Genomic DNA, 20138 nt, shown 5'->3' with positions numbered 1-20138 from the left:
ATATATATATATATATATTTTGGGCGAGAAAATGTATGTTATGATTGTTTGATGCTGTTTATATTATCTGTTTTTTTGTTTATATATGTGTGGTTATTATTGTAAATATTTAGAGTGGGCGGTAATGGTAAAATTTTGTGAAGTTGTGTAATGAGAGGAATTTCATAGTTGGTGGTAAATTTTTTATTTCATTACATAAATGATGGATAATTTAGGGGAATATAACTGTTATGTCCAATAAGCTGTAATGAACATTTGTTGATCAGGATTGCTGGATGAAGTCTCTGTCAAAGAGGTTGATAAAATAATTGTTTTCGTTGAGCAGGGTAAACAACACGACACTTCCTTCATGCAAGAAATATTTATGTGCAAATGTCGGCCAACCTTCTGTTATCTGCATTCCTTGTAGCGAACACAATTTTAAAGAGTCTATTAGCCCATTGATATGAAAAATTAATCATGGTTGTTAGCTCATTAATATTTATGTAATCATGAAGTCATTTATTTATTGATTAATGAATATGTTACTCAAAATCAACGAATAGTACATGGGCTTCTGTGTTATGGAGAAAAAACACAATTTTAAAGAGTAATTTTAAAGAGTCTATTAGATCATTGATGTGAAAAATTACTAACGCTTGCTAGCTCATTATATTTATCTAATCATGAAGTAATTTATTTATTGATTAATGAATATCTTATTCAAAGTCAACGAATAGTACATGAGCTTATGTGTTACAGAAATTTAAATTACAATAAGGTGACTCGAGGCATATTTTTTTACAAAATCAATATGTTTGTTAATATATATATTTTGAGTAATTAATTTATTGATTAATGAATATCATAATAAATATAAAAGAGAAGAGAGAATTATAGTTTGAAGAAAGAAAATGCAGGAGAAAGAAAAGGACGAAATTGGGGAGAAAAGCTAACATTTGTGAGTAAAGTCAGGCAACAGCGGAAGATCCAGGAGAAACAAAAGGACAAAATTACAGGCGAACCAAGGGAAAGGGCAGAATGGGAACAAAGCAACAAAAAAAGCAACGAGGACAAGCGGAAGCAGAAGCAAGGGCGCTACATGAAGCCCGCGAAAAGACTAAAAAGGACAAAATGAGCTGCAAAACCACAGCGAAACCGACACAATCAACTGTTCATCAGGCTTCGCGGCTTTAAGTAGTTTAGATTTAGATATATATATATATATATATTTTTTTGGGTGTGTTTTTGGAGAATGATTGAGTAGGAAATTTCACGTAAATCATACTTACTTAGGTACCTTTCTCTCCAGTTTCACCGCAGAAAGCTGATCATATTACATTTACTAGGTAAGCTATCCCGCGCAATGCGCGGGCGCCAGGTTGGTGTATTTAAAAATTGGTGGATTATTTGATGTGTTAGTATGTTTTTGGGATTTTTTCAGAAACTTTGTTTATAGGATATGGTTCTTTTAGCATTATCCTAATTTTTCTTTTTTTTGAGTTTTTTGTGCATAATTCAGTATTTTTTATGTGTTTTTTTTATTTTGAATTTTGTTCATTGTTCGGATAGTATTTGTATTTTTTATATTATATGATATGATTGTGGGATTTGTTTTTTGGTATTTATATGTGTATAGTTAGTGGTTCTTTGTATATATATCGTTTTTCTTTCTATACACATAAGAAGCACGTGCGGGATGTACTGTTGAGGAAATATGCGGTTGCATAGTTTTGGCAATGCGAAGCATTATGCTCTGGCAAAGAGTAGATATATTCAAAGGGTGAAAATTCATTAATAACCTTGACGGGATGTGATTATTCCGAGAGTTAGTTGGTATATAAATGAGGGCTAGTTAGTTTAAGTTCATTTGGTGAGTGAGTATTTATCAGTCTTCGTTGATTTGCAGGTGAATATATGGCACATAATGATCGAGTGTTTTCAACAGTCCAAGATCTATGTCCAGAGCTGGAGGAGGAGCTCAGTAGGTTGAGTATTGGTTCTGCTAGTGCTTATCCTATGCCAAATTCTTGTCGAAATCGTCCTGCTGAATCTGTAGCTCAATCTCAAGTTACTCATCTGATGCTGAAGAACGAGATTTGTGATTTGTTTAGGGTTTTATATAAGGAGCGACAGTGGGGACTTGTGCTGGACAGCGGATTGGTTGCTGGGAGGAGGTTGCCAATGTTAGAACTTATAGCTTCGAGAATCAAGTTCGATGTAGCCGAGGAACTGTTGTTCATGCCCCGCTCCCCTTCTTTTGACAGCACCGGCAGTAACAATGACTGAGAGAGTGTTGTTGAGTTTATGCAGACTTTTGTGTTTAGTAGTGTGTTTAGTAAGTTGAGTGTTAGTTAATGTGTTTGTTAGCGATGTGTTATGTAATTTCGCTTGGTTTGGCTTTATTTTTAGTGTACTTGAATAATGCAGTAGTGCTTTGTTTTTATGTATTATTAAATTGAGTAATAAAATAGTGTGAATTTTTGTGAATAAGTGCGAATGAATTGTTTCTTTATTATTAATTGTTTCTTTATTTTTTGCGTTTCCTTTTTTTAGTTTGTGCGTGTACGTCTGTGCAAGTTCTGTATATAATATGGATAAGGTTTGTTTTTGCGCGACGCGTGTGTAGTGTGCAGTGAATTCGTTTGTTTTTTCTTTGTGGAATCTTTGTGATCCTGTGTGCATGTGATTTTGCGCAGAAGCTTTGGAGCTTTGCGGTATTATATAGGTGATATTGTGCTTTATTGTCTATAAGTAGAGTGTGTAGATTTTTTTTCTTATGGTTGAGCATTATCGTTTAGAAATGGATTATAGTCATAATCGTTTTGGGGTGTTACGTGATTTGCATCCAGATGTTGAAGTTTTGTTTAATAGATTGTCATTAGCTGGTGTTGTAGGGAGTTTGGGTGGATGTGATGGACAGAATGCTTCTTTGGCTGGTTCTGATAGAGCTTCAGCGAATAATATTTTACTGCGGAATGAGATATATGATTTGTTTAAGAAATTTTATCGTAATCTAGTAGAGCTGCTGTGTTGGATGAAGTTTTGGGAGATATTGGCGAGTTTCCGTTTCTTCAAATAATTGCGCAACGTATGGAGCTTGAGGTTGAAGAGCAGAAGAAAGCTGTTAGAAGTGCTATGGTTTAGTGTGTTTATGTTTTGTTTGTTTTGTATATTTTTTTTGTTGGCTTTAGTTATTATTTTCTGTAGATGTTGGGAATGTTATCTGTTCAAGTATTTTAGTGTGTTTATGTATCTGTTCAAGTATTTGAGTTGAATAAAGAATGTAGATTTTGTACCAGTTTTTATCATGATCATTCCAAGGTTAAGGTTTGTCGGATAAGTAAACTACATGAAATAAAGAGAAAAGGGTAAAGGAGAAACTGAAGGAATTGGGGTAAAATATTCCTGATGCTGATAGAAATCATATGTTCATGTTCTGAAGTTCTTTGTTGGAACTCAGTACTCAAACTAAAAAATATATGTTCAAATTAATAAACAGTTGTTGTTTCCTGCAGTCAAATGGTTTTATGAATAAACTTACGGCATGAAAAAACAGTAGGAGAAAAATATACAAGACATACTTAGGAATTTAAATGGGAGAGATGAGGAAAAAAAAATAGTAGGCTGCACAGAAGGGGATTTTGTGAAGCTATGGGATGTAGCCTGGATAGAAGTACATTTTATAAACATAGCATGGATGTAATTTACAGAGTTGCTCTTTAAAAAGCATAGCCTACAGTTTTTTGTGATATACAAAATATTCAAAAGCGTAGGCAAGCTGAGCGAATGATCTGGTTCAGATCTTTAGCTATCTAGCTGCATCAGCGTTATATACAATATTGGAGGTTGCTAATGATCAGATGTTCAAAAGGTGTATCAAAAGTTTAAGTAAGGATATTACATTCTACTGCTCCATATCAGTCACGTCAGTGCGTTGTCTCTTAGTTGGACTTTCTGTAATTTTGAGAGCTGTGAATAATTCACTGTCAAAAGTTGAGTGTTTTGGGACAGCTTCTGCAGTTGATGGTCCTGGAGTCGAGGAAGCGCATGTGGAGGAAGTAGCAATCGATGCTGGGGTTGTAGGAATCTTTGATATGATTTCTGGAGCATTTGCTTTGTGCACTATTATGGCTGTGTATTTTTCTGTGTCCCCGGATCCACGGTTTCCCATCATTTTTTTCACAAAGCAAGTGAGAATGGTGTTTTCAATAGCTTGTTCAATAGCAATGTAGTTGAGCTGGTGCTGTAATATTGATATTTGAGTATTAGTTGATACAATGTGTTGCAGTTCTTATATAACTGGTGGTTAATAAATTTTAGTGCTGGCGATATACTAACCTTGTCTTCAAGTTCTTGAATTTCAAGTAGAGTGAAGGGCAATAGTTGCTCTGCATCATTGTCATACAGATCAAGTGTGAGCATTCCAGAGTAGTCAGCCAGCTCTATGGTTAATCTGCATCTGCAATTGGGATTAGATATTAGTGCAATGATGAGTGGTGGAATAATTTATGATATTGTTGTTTTGTTAGTTACCTTGGAACGACATTCACTTGCTTATTGCAGGAAGTGCAGACAATTTTCCAGAGTGGTTTTGCTCTGAATGATTTGTGACAGTTTGAGCATGCATTATACCATAAGTGCTGGCTTCTGTCGAGAAATCGTGGAGTTCCTTGAATCCAGTAAGCTTTTTTCTGAGAACAAAATACATTATCAGCTGCTTGATTCTGTGGCAGATATAAGCAGTAGAGAAATATGGACGTTAGAGTTGTAGAATCTTACCGTTGGGAATTTTAGGAAGTCTGCGATTGTGCAGAGCTCATCTTCTGAGGGTTGTGGTAGGAGTTTTGCTCGATCACAGTATGCCTTTTGTGCAATGAGCTCAGTAATTTGTGACTTGTTTTCCACAGCCCTTATAAGCAGATGGTGATGATTAGCTATTAAACTATTTTAAAGATATTTGTATGACAATAGTTGGTGGGTTTGTATGAGAGCAAGTGGTTACCATTGTTTCAGTGAGGCACCTTGTTGTATAGGAGGGTTCACCAAAATACTTGAGCCAAACTTTGTTGATAGATTCAGAGCTGGAGCATTATGTGTATGAAAAGATGATGGATTGTATAAAAGATTTAGTTCTAATATTTTGAGATTTACTTACTGTGATAGGATGAGACCTTCACTCGAAGTGCGACAATGAGTGGCATTGATTGAATGATATTTGCAATAGTCTGCCCTTCATCTGTTTCATGCTCACCCCACAAAGTTAGGATGACTGGCATGAAGCTGCAATATAGTTGGTTAGATATTTATGTCGCATTATTGTATATGGATTAAAATGAAGATTGTGTTCTGTGCAAAGCCATTGGTTGATAAATCATGCAAGTTACCTGTTATCTATGATGACAATTTCTCTGGTTGGGGTAGGGCCTCTGTGATTTCGTGGATGAACTTGTGCAACAATGCCAAGGGTATCTGTTTTTGTCATTTATTAGAGGTAAACTAAATAGTCATGTATTGAGTATTATAAAGCTGAATTTAACTCCTGTGCATTACCTATGTCTGAAGTGTCATCAATATGTTGATAGAATCTTCTGAAAGGTGTGAATGTGAAAACAGAGGGAATTTCTGGAGGGCTTGCTTCATCGATTGCTTGGACAATGGTAGAGTTGTCAATATACCAGGTGCATTGATTTTCATGTGCACGGTATTCCAGCGGAGTGTATTCAACTCTTGCATTGGATATCATGTAACGTTTGTACAAGTTGAAGTGGTTGCGGAAGAATTCTATATCTGACTTGTATATCATAGCTTCCACTGTAATTCCCTATACATGAAATTTGGTTTTGATTAGAATGCGAAAGTGTACAGTGAGATATAATAATTCTGTGACAGAATTTATTCATGTGTTTACCTGGTTATCAATCAGAGTAAGCTTCTGATAACGATTTCCTGCTTTTGATAGTAGAGGTTTCTGCTTGTCAAGGACTTGGGCTATCGTTGTCCAGTATTGAAGTCCGGGAACGATTTCAGCAAAACCTATCACTTTTCTGTCATCCTGTAATTCAGAAGAGCAAGTAATGGGTAGTTTCTGAGCAGAAATATGAGAACAGAATTCTTAATGTATGCTATAGAACCATATGCGCATGAATAGATAAGAAAGTTATTCATTTGCCAAATCTAATACTTCTCTATATACTACATTATGTGTTATTGAGTCTTCTCCAGTGCTAAATATAGCTGGTTTGATCAGAATTTTTATTGAACTCTTGTTCTTAGCTCTTGACATTGCTACATATAACTGGCCGTGTGAAAAAACTGGTTCACGTAAATATATTCCCACAAAATCTAGAGTCTGCCCTTGAGCTTTATTGATAGTCATAGCGAAGCATGGTCGAATAGGAAATTGTATTCTTTCAAAAGATACTGGGGACTCTGGATCATTTTCTATTCTGAAGCAGATTCTGTGAAGGAAGACTTCCTTGCCAGTGAATTCTCCACAACTTATTGTAGCATATATGACAATGGACTTTAAGGATTTGCAGATGAGCCTTGTTCCATTGCATAGTCCTTGGGGCGGATCAATGTTTCTGAGGAGCATAATTGGAGTGTTTGGCTTGAGAATCAATTTGTGAGGTGGAAATCCATTTGGTGTTAGGGCATTTATGAAGTCCTCCATGATTGTTTGGTCATAATCTTCAATACATTTGTCTCGGCTAATGTATTCTTGAATGCAACCAGGCATATCGTGTATGAGCTGCTGATTAATCTGATCAACAAACTCATTTTTTGTTGTGAGTATAGCACGATTTACAGCTGAGAAATCATGATGAGAGAATATTGACAAATCTGGGAATACTGTGGTAGTCAACTGTTTGATTGAATCTTCATCATTTGTATATCTTATCAGCATTGATGGAGGTATTTGTATGCAGTCGTTGTTGACAGTAGGCTCTGTTCCATTTCCAACACGAAGCAAATATTCAATGAATTCTGGATCATCCCTTGCTCTCATGTTTTCTGTAAGTTGAAGCTTATGAAGGTGTGGCCATATATATGAGTTGACTATGGTGGCATCAATGAATTCTGATTTTGTTCCTTTAGGAACAACTGGTAATACCTATCGAAAATCTCCTCCGAAAACGATCACTTTAGATCCAAATAAGGCGTTTGAGTCCATTAGATCTTGGAGTAATCTATCAACAGCTTCTATTGAACCTTTATTTATCATCGGAGCTTCATCCCAAATTATAAGACTGGCTTTTTGCAGAAGTTCTGCCGACGAACTTTGCTTGCTGATTCTGCAATTCTTATTTTTTGTTGTATCTAATGGTATGTTAAATCTTGAGTGAGCTGTTCTCCCACCGGGCAATATTGAAGCTGCTACTCCGCATGATGCTGTAGCCAGCGCAATGAATCCTTTGGATCTTGCCTCAGCTAATAATGCTCGATAAAGGAAAGTTTTTCCGGTTCCACCTGGACCATCAACAAAAAAGCATCCATGTTTCTTTTGGAAGACTGCATGAGTGATTATATCAAAGGCAATTTTCTGATCATTGTTTAATAGATCAATTTTTTGCAGATCAGACTCTAGCACAGTGATTCTTGTCTCTGCTATTGTGTCCCTCGTGCTCTTGTTGAGATCATTAAAATTTAAAGGATATGGAACCAGGGCATATGAGTTAATATCTCTTCCCATAGATTCAAGAAAATTGTTTATCTGTTCTAGAACCTTGTATCGTGTTTCATCAGTTGATATATCTGGTATTTTCATGAAATCTTCTGATAGACAATGTTCAAATTTCTCCATAGCTTTCTAGCATTTAATGGAGGAAAGTGTACCAGCAAAGTTGCAAACAGCCTTCTCAATATGTATGGCATTTGATATGAACTGGCTTCTTCGAGGCATTCTTCTTGCGATGTATCTGATTCAAAGTATCCTCTGAGAATTGCTGCTTCACGGAATGTGTTTACATATGTTCCATTCACTGTCTTGAGGTCTTCAAATGATTTGGGGCCTTTCACATGTGTTAGAAGTAGTCGAAGAAAATAACGTTCTCCTTCTTTTATACCTGCTGTGACAATTCTGCCAATACAGTCCTTTTGCTTTCTAGGTTCCCATTTTTTTCTTTCGGGGTACCAAACGAAGTGCTCTGGGAATTCTTTGTATGTGCACTTAAGATCCTGAGCTAACTCATCCACAGAATTCATGTAAAAGAATTCAGTTAACATAGTTCTTTTTGTATACTTGTTGCTGATTACATCTCGTAGGTCTTGATCAGGTGTGAAACTCATGGACTGACAGTTTTGTAGATGGAGCTGGAGATGAATTACAGAAGGGTGGATCTCACTGAGGTTAAATCTGTACACTCTCCAAATTGCTTCAACTGCACACACCCATCGAGCTGATTGGAAGTCCTTTATTTCATCGATTGGAAGAGGTTGGGAGCTATTATTGTCTTGAGCAGGAGCATCTGAGTTTACTCTAAAATGAATCCTATCATGACCCTTGTATATATATTTGTATATATATTTGACAGCTTTCACAGTGGAACAGATTTCAACATTTATGTGGCAATCAAATTTTGCCAATAAGTATCTGTTGTGTGGAACTATCCATCTGTTATCAAGCTGATGGCCACGAACAATTATTTTCTGTCCATCATTTCTCCTTCGATAAGTAGGATACGCATTCTTTCCATGAAAGGTTGTCTGAGCAAATGATTTTGGGTAATTATTTCTGCATCTTTTCTTCTGATTTCCTTGCATACAAACATTATCTGGATTTTGTGCTCCGCAAGGACCGTGGATCATGTGCTTTCGAACCATTCTGAATAAATGTTGATTTGCTGTTATATCTGGAATTTCTGCACTGACGATTTTATCATAGGATTCTGTGGAATAAAGTTTTGAACCTGGCTCTAAAATTATGAGGAAATGAGTATGCGGTAGACCACGTTTCTGAAACTCAACAACATAGGTATAAGCTGCTACTGCTCCAAATATTTGTTTCTTGAAGAGTTGGTCCTTCAAAAGATCAAGCTTAGCATGGAAAACTCGAGCGAGTAAGTCTGGTCTGTTATGACCTTCATCAGTAGGTAGCATGTGTTTTTTCACCTCAGGCCATGAAGGATTGCATGTCATAGTGATAAATAAATCTGGTTTGCCGAATTTTTGCACGAGAGCCATAGCATCAACATATCTTCTTCTCATGTCGCGAGGACCACCTATGAATGATGCTGGAAGAATAACTCGCTGACCTATTTTGGATCCTTGGCAATGTCCTGACATGACACTGTCCATTATGCCTTGAAGTTCCTCTCTTCTTATTAACTGTTGTCGGCTTCTGTAATAATCAAGTCTCTGAGATTCTATCTTGATGTACATATCGATGACATATTGTTGAAGTAGTCGGCCGGTATTGAGTATGCCTGGAGTGTATTTTTCCCGCATCTGCAACTTGTATGCGTAATACTCACGCATAGATACAAACTCTTTATTGTTTTCAGGATTGTGAGAAGCTGTAGAACATGTTATTCAATATCAATCTAATGATATAGTAACTGTATACTGAGGAATATAATTATTGACTATAATTTTTGCTATACCTTGGTGTTCAGCTGCTATTAGTTCTTCTGCAGATTTGCAATCAGTAGAAGCAGGAGTGCAGTTGGCTGTTCTATTGTATCTTTTCCTTTTGTTTGGATTATGTGGTGCTGTTCTTTTTATACCAGGATGCCATCCTGTCTCTCCAAATGGAAACAGCAGCGGATACTGCAATGGATCATAGCATCCATAATAGTAGTGCACCAGATGATCCTTGCCTTCTTTAGTATAGATTTGGATATGCCTTTTGTATCCTTCTCCAGATTCTTGGCCCTCTACCCACAAGGCTGCAATTTGAGATGCAGTTGGTTGATTCCAAACTCTCTGGTCATTTTCTGAATGAGACTTTAAGACGATTTGATATGAGTCGAGATTCGGAACATTTTTTAAGCTTCGGAGAAAAGAGGCATATGGATTCGATTCCATGACATGCATAATTTTTTTCACTGCACTTTCTGTTAGGTTCTCTGATGTAGCCAGTCTGTTTTCTAACTCATGCTCTGTATCATGAAAATATAGCTGCAAATAAACAGTCCTGCACTCATGTGGAATAAGATCCTTGATGAAGTGATAGGTTTGTCCCTGGACTTTGAATGTGTAGATACCATTAGTTCTTCTGCATAGGGATCTGTCATAATGTACTCCGAAAGAGGTGAAGGCAAACATATTATTATATGTTCTGACATATGTTCTGAAAGAAAGAGCTTCAGCAGAATGACCAGTATATAGTTCTATGAGAATATCTTGAAGTTTGTTCTCTTGGAGAACTATCTGACCAGCAGAACAGCAGAAATTTGGTGTTTCAGAATAAAGTTTTTTTGCTTCGCAATAGCTGCAATCTGGTTTGGGAGCCAGTATGTCTGGTTCACTGCTGATGCATTTCAGTGCTTCAATTCCATCTGGAACTTTTTCACCTACAGTACAATGAATGTGATAGTAATTGTTGAATACAAAAAAAAGAATGACAAAAAAGTTTTGAATCTATATCATGTTACATTCATAAGAGTTTTTGTTTTTGTACCTCTGGTGTGAGATTTCTGAGTTTTTCTTGACCTTGAACGTTTGTTGCCTGTGTGGATATTAACAGAACGTAATTAACTCTAATATACAGAGGTTTAATCTAATGCTCATTAGATAATGAAAATTAATAACTGAGGTTGTATCTGTATCTTTATGTGTTTTAGCAATAGATTTTAAGCATTGTTGGCTCATTTGATATTCTGTTGCAAATGCTAACAATTCTAGAAAGCCAAAGTTGTGCAATCAATGGTATTATAAAGAAAAGAAATGTATGTAGAAGTTGAATACGGATCAGTAGAATCTTGTAGATCTAAAGTTGTAGCAGTGCTGAGTACTTGGAGCATCTTCTATGTTTTGGGGAAGAAATTTGAAGCAATTCATACACATGAAAGATTCAGCTGTCGACGCAATGTAAATAAATGATAGTGGAAGAGTGAGATGAACATGGTAAAGCATCATATATTGAACAGTATATTTTTGTGCTGAAAGTAATTTGAAAGAATTAAACAACAAGTTATTTGCAGTAGTTTCAGACCTTTGTCATGCGGTGGAGCACTATCTGAGCATATATGCTTATGGTTGGTGGCTGAAGAATTACCTAGGTTTTAGAAAATTGAGAAAAGCACAGTTATGTAGCTGAAATAAGAATTGTTATAGAACCAATTATATTTACATGAAAATGATAGAAATGAATACCTTCTTCATAAGTAGAAAAGCAGAAGAGACTACTTTTGAGCTTTGATCCAGGGTAGGATACACAGAATCGATTATCTGTGGCATAGAAAAAAGTAAATGGATGATCATATTAAAAAACAAGAAATATATTATTATAATAGTTTTGGGTATCAAGAACAATTTGTAAATGCAAATAACAATTTGTATGTGTATCATGTGGGAGAGAAACAGGATATTTTCAAGCTTAAGTGTGGAGAAACCAGTATGATGCATTTGTAAAGCTAAGAGTAAGGAAAAAAATAGAAAATATGGAAAACATTGTTACTGTGATATTGATGCAGAGGGGTATTTTGTTGAAGTTTACCAGTGTTAGTCTGATTCTTGGAGCCAGGTAATTGAAGGTTAGAAGAAAGAGCTCCAGTGACATTTCTATCAGATGTTCGAGGAAGCGTACTTTTATTATATTTTCCAACTGCAATTTTTGATGCTTTAAACGTCAATACAAGTATAACAACAGAAATGGAATGTTTAGGAGATAAAAAATGAATAGGAATGCAATAATATGAGAAAAATAGGTGGCTAAAGCTCAAAATACATACCTGTGTCATGAAGATGCTGCTGAATTAACTGTGGCATCAGCACTCCTGTGTATAGTAATAAATATTTCCATGGTTTCATATTTTTAGTCACAAAAACTACAAACTACAAATGTTTGTAAGCTTTGTCCTGGAGTATATACGTACCATTATTATCATTGTTGGTACTGGATGGTCTGAGAAATGGTTTGATGTTGCACTGTTTGGTAGGTTGTACAGATTGTGGATCAAGCGTCTTGGACAACAGTTTGCTCATCTTTCTTCTGTGATACGCTTCTCTATTTTTTCTTCGATGAGCTTCCTTTTGTTCGACAGAAAGACCAGCAAATTTTTCTCTGTTTTTTTTATTCCTCTCATTTTTTTTCTCACGAATTTTGAGATCATCGTTTTGTGCATATAACTCAGAGGAATTCATGATGCTTGTTAGTTAATGCAACTGATTTTTATTGTCCATATAAGCATGCAAGGAAGAGAGCACAGTTTGTTGCATGAAATAAGTAAACCATACCAGAGCAGAAACTACAAAAGTGGTTGCAAAATACTTTGAATAAACTGAATAAACTTAAGAGTATGTTAAAGGAGCTAGTGAAGGAATACCTCCATCGGTAGTCAAGGCACAGAGTTCTGAAGCAGACCTGTCGCAAGCTAAAAAAAAAATCTGAAGTCACTAAACATAGATCTTTTTATCTATCAATAAGGAAATGAGTAGAACAAAACATCAGAATGATATCAGAAGATACTAAAAAAAAATTTGTGAAACAACTAACATTGCAGTACCTGGTGTTTGAGGTATTTAGTTGAAGAGAATTGGTAAAGAGATTCTCATACAATCTGGAAAGCAGAGCATATAAAAGACGTTGCATGAAGACCATGTGTATATTTGGTACAGAAGAAAATGCAGTGGTCGACAGCTGAGTAAAGATTAGCATCAGGTCATAATAAAAAGTCCCTTCTGTCCTTTTTCAGATTCATAGCATAGATATTAAGCAGCTAGATATCAGGGTTTGCATCGTAAAATTGAAAAAGTATTTGAGTTCAAATCATGCATATCTATTTCTGTGAGATCACAATTATCTATGTATTTGCATAAGTTGTACTTCTTCATACACACGTGTTTGTACATTTTTAACATATATAAAAGTGGGACTTATCTACAATCACACTTATCTATGTACTTATATTTGATTTACATGCATCTACTATATACTTATTATATTGATTAAAGATTATTATTCATATACTTATATTATATATATATTGATTATTATTCACATACACAAATATATAAACGTATACATAAATTCAATCTAAAATAATAATAATTACTTTTAAGAGTGTTTTTGAAAAAAATTATAAGAATGTTTTTAGAAAGTATTGAAAATAAAATAGTTTGTAGAATATGTTTACAAATATTTTTTTAAAACTTAAAAAAATGGAAACTAATTTTTAGATAATTGCAATGTATAATTGTAATTATCCATGTACTTATTGTATTGATATACAGATAAAAATATATATGAATCCCATTTGAATCAGTTATTTTTGGCAGTGTTTTCAAAAATTTTTGATAGAATATTTTTAAGAAGTATTCAGACATAAATACGTTTACAAATATTTTTTTAAAATTAAAAAAAAAATCAAACGAATTTTTAGATAATTGTGATCGATAATTGTAATTATCCATGTACTTATTAATATATACAAATCTATATAAAGAGATATATGAATCCCATTTAAATAAGTTATTTTTCACAGTGTTTTCAAAAATTTGTGATAGAATATATTTTTAAGAAGTATTCAGACATATGAAAATGAAACTTATTTCGCGCGTGATGAATGCCCATTTCAATAAATGTACAAGAGTTTTGAAGCAAAGAGACAAAGTGCTTCTTGAAAGCGTCAGAACAAAAAACAATCCAAATTCGTCCGTGCTGATTGCCCAGTTCAATGAATGTACAAGAGTTTGAAGCAAAGAGCAGCAGCCGAAAGTACAAGCCGTGGAAGCAGAGTTGCGATTGAAAAAAGCACCACTGTAGAAAGACAAAGTGCTTCTTATGTATATGTAAGGATATAATCTCTTTCCTACCAATAGTAGTCTTATCCGGACTCACAAAATTGGCGTCTTATTTTTTATTTTTTGGAATTATACATTACAAAACTTGACTTGCGTCATCATAAGTTCGTTTGGTCCATAGGCAAGAATAGCTATCGCATGAACACCCCTTCCTTTGGGTCTGAAAGAGCATGACATTCACCTTTAAACTTTTCGCAACAATTACCGTGATAATAATGAACCTGATTCGAGGTGGGAATAATTCTAAAGATAAGGGAACAATATTCAAGACAAAATTAATTCAGGAAAACTATTATTTAGCCTGCTTGACCGCTAATACATTACGTGGAATGCTTCAAAATTTTAGAGCAAGAAAAAACACCACTAACTAACGAAGAAATTGTAGTCCATACCACATCTGGCTGAGTTTCAGAAATTAATACTTAAAAACAAGCTCCCAGAAACTACCAGAGTAAAGATTACAGAATTTATGTGTTTGGATAGAAATTATTTACAAAAATATTTTATTTACTTGCATTACAAACACATCTTTTATCTTTCCAATCACCTTTTTATCTCATACGCATCCTCTCATAAAAAATCACCCTTGTATTCCACATACATCATATCGTAAAAATGTTACAATAAGCATTTCAAATAATCAACCTTATTTATTGCTTTGAATAAATGTCTAAAATTTAAAATTTTACTATAACTTACCACAATTTATATTTTGAAAAAATGTGTTTGTTCCAACCAAGCTGTTTTTCCATAATACCTACTTTCCCCCTCCCACTGCCCGCCACCCAATACGAGAAACCTGCGCCATCCGCAACCCACCATGGCTATTGCTACCCTATTATATGATAAAATTTATCAACTCTTACTCCGAATGCTAGAAAACAATTATAAACTTTCTTCAACGTGCTTTATATTTCAGTAATCGCAATAATTATTGACCATCAAACATGGCTTTGTTTGTATAATAACTTTTTAAACTAATCAAGAAAACCTGAAGATCTAATAATGTATTCTTTGTTGGGAAGCTTGTTAAGACTTCCCTAACTCCCAGCCCATTTCCTTTTCCGTGCTGGTCTAGGTAGCTGCTTTGTTTCAACAGTTTCAGCACCATCAGCACTAAATGGCTTGCCATTTTTCTCTGAGACTGTTTTCAAAGAAATCGGTTCCTTGAACCGCTCTCGTCGTTTTTCCATTTTGGCAATTATCTCCAATATCCTAGGATTTTCCCTGGAAATGCCCTTTGTGCCTGTGATGTTTGTTTTATCTCTGGATGCACTAATCCTTTCCTTAGGTTTCTCAATCAAACCTTCAGTAACTATCTGACCTTCTTCAATATCTGGAGAATCGTTCCGCTTGCCATTAGGAAACTTGTTGCGCCAATTTGCATCCACCAGGAAGGTACCGGCTTTTGTATTGTCAGCTCGAGCAACCTTCTCTAGACGGGAACCATTTAAGCCCTTGAAAGTTCGCTGCTCTGAATCTTCATTGCGCTTGAAGTACTCGTATCTATCAAAGCACATTGAACTTCCAGCCTCGGAGCACCTAGAGGACTGCAGAGTGCATTGCCATCAGGAAATGTCAATATAAGGATGTCCCACATTCTTAGTGTAGACAGACCAACAAAATTGTCAGAGCAGTGCATGAATAAGCATATACGACACAAAAGGGAAAAGAAAGAAAAGAGAAATAAGCGGAGCCACCGCATAAGTACAAAGGACCTCCTGTAAAAGAAGCAAAAGGTGGTTTCGGAAGATGCAAGACAAGCTGGAAAAGTAAACACCAATACTGATCAGAATAAGGCTCCAACCATAAAGCTCGGAGGAAAGAGACCATGTCTGGCGTCCATTAACCTACTAGCCATGTAAAATTGCCCTAATGAATATTAGAACTCAGGTAACGCAAATTATACATGCAAATTCATCGTGTAAGTTCCAGGACAACTACTTTTCAGTTACCAAGCATATAGCACATGCAAGGAAGACAACCCGGAACACAGGAAGATTGTGCATACCCTCTGCGATGCAGCAAAAGCCACAACCAGAATTTGTGACCTGATCCTGTATAATTCATGTGCAATCTCCAAAACAACATACGCACCACAATCAGATCCAGGTACTAGTAAAAGTTACAAATACACCAAGCATTCAACAGTGATTTACCAAACAAAATGCAGTGCCACAATGTCATGCTTGTGTATATATGATAACATGCATGTAAGCAACCACAACACCCACCAAGTAAAGCTTCAGGGAGAGAAATTTGATGGAAGTACAATAATTTTTTTTTTTGTGGGTTGGGTGGGGGCCGGTTGGGTGGAGTTGGGAGGAAACGGCATCATCCTGAAAAATCTTCCAGAATGAAAATTTAAACAAAAAGTTTAGATGTCCATCAACTCAAATAATAAACAAATCAAAATGTTTACAGGTACCATAACAGCGGGAAAACAATATGTCGTAGGTCATTTAGCAGCTAATGGGGGAAACAATCATATTGGCTCCATTGACAACTACTTTCTACCACAAGTTCTTACTGTGGCATAGGTAGACTGAATCGATCAGAAAACAAAGCCAAAGGGCTTAGAGAAGAAAAATGATGCTCCTCTTGTCACCATGCATTCAGATGGTGGTGAAGTAACGACCATTGCAAATAATATAAACAAATTAGTCTGTATCCTATATTCTATATGCTAAAAAATGGCCATCAAGAATTAAACCAAATGTATTGCTCCTGTGGAGACAGAAGTAAGTAGTTTACAATCTTGATGCACAGTCAAGCAAGAGTATTGTTTTTAATACTACCTTCCAACCATGTAAAGTCCCAACTCAACAATCCAGTGAAAATAAACAAACAGTTCAATGTAGCAGCAAAATTCAAGTCATGTACCATTAACATAGACGAGTTTCTTTCTGTTCATCCAACCAATTCTCACTAATCTTATGCTAAACCTCATAATAAGCCACACCTCAACAAACTTATCGGCATAGCTTGGTCCATAGGCTCTTTAAACCAGAAAAGCAATTGATCATATGTACTAAGTATCCTAACTGGAAACTTTATTCGACAAGGCACAAGTTGGCTAAGCAGAACTCAGCTAAGGTGGCTCTAAGTCTGGCACTCTGGCCAAACAAGGGCATCAGCCTTTTCACGTTGACATTGACTGCCTAAGTATCTACAAGCCAGAGGGTAGCTTTTTAAAATTTACAAGATGTGCAAGCTCCAAGATACAGATCATTATCCAAAATAAAAAAATTGGACATGTTAATATAACCTATAAAGATAGTTCTAAATTTCCTAAAGAAAAGAAACTTGCCCATTGATGATTTCCATGGAAAGTTACTGTTCTTTATACTACAAAACATGTTTTATATCTCATATGTGCCTTAGGTTTTTTGTGCATAATGTGCATCAGTAGAATGCAACAGAATCAGCTTTGAAAACACAAATATTGTCAACCAAAGGATTTGGAAGAAAACCCTCTAATATTGTCAACCAAGAATTGCATTCCTCTTCCCTCCACTCCAATACTTCAGATTGTCCATAATGTCTTCTTCCAGCAAAATCATCTTGATCATCAGCATTTTTTATATTCTCATCATTGTCAAACATACCATCAGAAAAACCAAATTTGGTACCACCACTGTACCTCCCTACACAATTATGTTTCCCTTGTTTACTGCATCTTTCAGATACATAAATTCTTGAATAAGGCGCACCTGGCGCCCTTACCCTGCCAACAGTTTGTGGTTTCTCATCTTGCGGGTTTGTTTGGATTGTGTTTTATTTGAAATATTTTTACTGTAGCACTTTTTGTGATGTGATGTGTATGAGATAAAAAGGTAATTGAGAAGATAAAAAGATGTATTGAAAATTGTAATGATGATGTAAACAGATAAAATTGAGAAAATAAAACACAATCTACACTGAATAGTTTCACAGCCACTAAGGGGACTGTCAAATCTCCTTTTGCCTCTTAAAGGGCCTCTAACTTTTCCTCTGCCATATTGCAACTGTCTATCATATTTATGTTGCACAATATCTCCTTCCCTACACTGAATAGATCTAAAATTTTCTCGAGTCATGTTATTGCTATATTTACGTTCAGAAATAAAGTTACAATTTTCAATTTCCTTCTAAAATTCAGCGCTTCTGATTTCCATTTCCACCGAGCATGGTTTCCACAGTCTAAAAATTGTGATTTTTCATAAATGGGCTCTCCTGGCCCATGGAAATCAAGGGATTCCAGTCCAGAAACAGAGTCTTCCCCATCATAGTGATCCAAATCCTTCTCCCTTGTGTCACCGCTAAACCTCGGTATTCTTTGTTCAGTAAAATGGCGTTTTCCACTTACAGTCTGATTGTAAGTTGTAACACTGCTCTCTCTCATATCTAGAAACTTGGCAACCTCTTCGATGAGAATTTTGAGAATAAGCACCACTGGACTGATAATCATATAATCTTTTTCCTCTATAGCTGATAAGATATTCTAAGCCCTCATAACATGAGAAATCTTGCCTTTCAGAAAAATCAAAACTATGATGCCTATTTCTCTGATTGCCACATGCAGATGTTGAATGACATACGTCATGCAACTTCTTTGGATTAGACAAATAGAAAGCATCCTCATACTCGAGGTGAGACTTGAATTTAGATATCCTAGTTGATTTCCTCTCAGGAAATTTGAGCTTTCTGTGGATGGGATTTCTGCCTCTTGAAAAATATTCATAAGCACCAGACTTCATCTTGATGCTATGGCTTCTGAAGTCCTTTGAGGAATTACAATCAAATGTGACAGCCTCAGACTCTGAGTTTGGTGATACCCTTTTAAAATGGTCATAAATTTTATCTGGCTCAGGATAAGCACCACATCTGGATTTTATGTCATGACTGGGAGAAGGAGAGAAACTAGTGCCACGAGTCTCAAGCCCATGGGATGATTCTGATTCCCTTACAGTTGATGCAGTATTGGATGTGACACTACCAATATATTTCTTCAAGTCATCAGAAGATCTATCTTCAGCAGTTCCATCTGAATCACTGTCTGCCAACTCTTCATGGTCGCGTTCGTGTGTATCAGAAACCTGAAGACTCCCACAATTGTCTGAATCCCTATATACAGGATTACCAGCACATGTAGATGTATCATTGGAGCACCTGATCGATAGGAACACTTAATTAGCTTGTAATTTAGTTAACAAACTAAAGTAAGAAGATTATAAAACTAATATTCTGTCCAGAAACCAGCAACATGCAAGAGCAGAGATATTCCCCATCAATATCCTTCACAAAAAAAAAGTAAGCTATTGTAGCGTACAAAAGATGGAAAGTGTTCAGCTAGAATGCTTTCTTGCAATTATATGCACTTTGCAAACCTTTCAGGAATTGATATCCATTTTTCTTCTGGGGGTCCCTTCAAAATGGGTAGGTCATCTTTACTGGCACTATTAAAACAAACCATATCTTCATTCATTACACATTTACACCAATATCTCCAGATTCTCCTTCATGGGAAGCTTCAGCTACATGGCTACTCCCTTGATCAAGTGCCACGTTCCCAAAGCTCGAGAGATCTTCCATATCCTGCACATGAATCTGTAGCACCAAATACAGTGAGCAACAGAATAAGCCAGTATAGTTTGCAGAAGTAGAGTAATAACAAGCTACCTGTATTATAACATCACAGTCTCGATCAACAGAATGCCTGACATCTACAGATGCTTGCCGTTCACAAATGCTGTCTTCTACCAGAATAGCTTCCCCCTTTGGCTGGAAAAGCAATCAATCTTTATGTGACAATGCTGCTTAATTCATCATAAATCAGTGTTGATAACCAGTGATGATCCAATTTTGTGTATGATTTCTCAGTTGAACTACATTAGTAAAAATAATAATAATAAGGGCAGGCCAATAAACATATATGTATGGACATGAATCAGGGCTTGGGTGATGGTCTAGCAGCCGTTCTCTGCAGCAGTGATACCTTCCTTGGGGATTTTATTTGACCTCTTCAGGTACCCCTCTCCTCTCCGTAGCATAGAATAAATGTAAGTCTATCATTTCGATAAAAAAAAAAAAAAAAAGAACAGTCTAATAAAATTCACCTGCAAATAAAATTTAGCCTTAAATATCTCAGAAACAATACCAGGAATTCAATAAGTTGTTCAGATGCGTTGGTTAACTTAAAAGAGAACCAC

The 20138-nt window shown here is 35.8% G+C and overlaps 3 protein-coding genes across 3 annotated transcripts; all 3 read right to left on the bottom strand.

Annotated features, from left to right (window-relative positions):
- Positions 1-7096: 7096 nt before the first annotated feature.
- Positions 7097-7750, bottom strand: LOC113764902. Its single transcript, XM_027308945.1, has one exon. It carries the CDS (start codon positions 7748-7750, stop codon positions 7097-7099), a length of 654 nt encoding a protein of 217 aa, XP_027164746.1.
- Positions 7747-12129, bottom strand: LOC113764901. The gene is made up of 8 exons (XM_027308944.1): positions 12021-12129; positions 11877-11921; positions 11642-11749; positions 11299-11373; positions 11138-11200; positions 10604-10651; positions 9585-10496; positions 7747-9497 (listed from the first exon to the last, which is right to left on the bottom strand). The coding sequence occupies exons 1-8, from the start codon at positions 12127-12129 to the stop codon at positions 7747-7749; spliced, it is 3111 nt and encodes a 1036-aa protein (XP_027164745.1).
- A 5749-nt stretch (positions 12130-17878) lies between these two features.
- LOC113765512 lies at positions 17879-19936 on the bottom strand. The gene is made up of 3 exons (XM_027309727.1): positions 19609-19936; positions 19317-19536; positions 17879-19098 (listed from the first exon to the last, which is right to left on the bottom strand). The coding sequence occupies exons 2-3, from the start codon at positions 19412-19414 to the stop codon at positions 18270-18272; spliced, it is 927 nt and encodes a 308-aa protein (XP_027165528.1). The 5' UTR covers positions 19415-19536; positions 19609-19936; the 3' UTR covers positions 17879-18269.
- Positions 19937-20138: the final 202 nt, after the last annotated feature.

This window comes from Coffea eugenioides, chromosome 3, assembly GCF_003713205.1.
Source record: "Coffea eugenioides isolate CCC68of chromosome 3, Ceug_1.0, whole genome shotgun sequence".
NCBI classification, from domain to species: Eukaryota; Viridiplantae; Streptophyta; class Magnoliopsida; order Gentianales; family Rubiaceae; genus Coffea; species Coffea eugenioides.
Note: the sequence above shows the minus strand (reverse complement) of the source record. Positions and strands in the feature narration are given on the sequence as shown.

Coding starts and splice junctions, on each gene's coding strand:
- LOC113764902 (XM_027308945.1), bottom strand. CDS start 7,750: ATGAAAATACCAGATATATCAACTGATGAAACACGATACAAGGTTCTA.
- LOC113764901 (XM_027308944.1), bottom strand. CDS start 12,129: ATGAGCAAACTGTTGTCCAAGACGCTTGATCCACAATCTGTACAACCT. Junction 11,201..11,298: donor CTTTTCTACTTATGAAGAAG/GTATTCATTTCT, acceptor TCTAAAACCTAG/GTAATTCTTCAGCCACCAAC. Junction 9,498..9,584: donor AATAGCAGCTGAACACCAAG/GTATAGCAAAAA, acceptor CATGTTCTACAG/CTTCTCACAATCCTGAAAAC.
- LOC113765512 (XM_027309727.1), bottom strand. CDS start 19,414: ATGAATGAAGATATGGTTTGTTTTAATAGTGCCAGTAAAGATGACCTA. Junction 19,099..19,316: donor TGGATATCAATTCCTGAAAG/GTTTGCAAAGTG, acceptor CCTATCGATCAG/GTGCTCCAATGATACATCTA.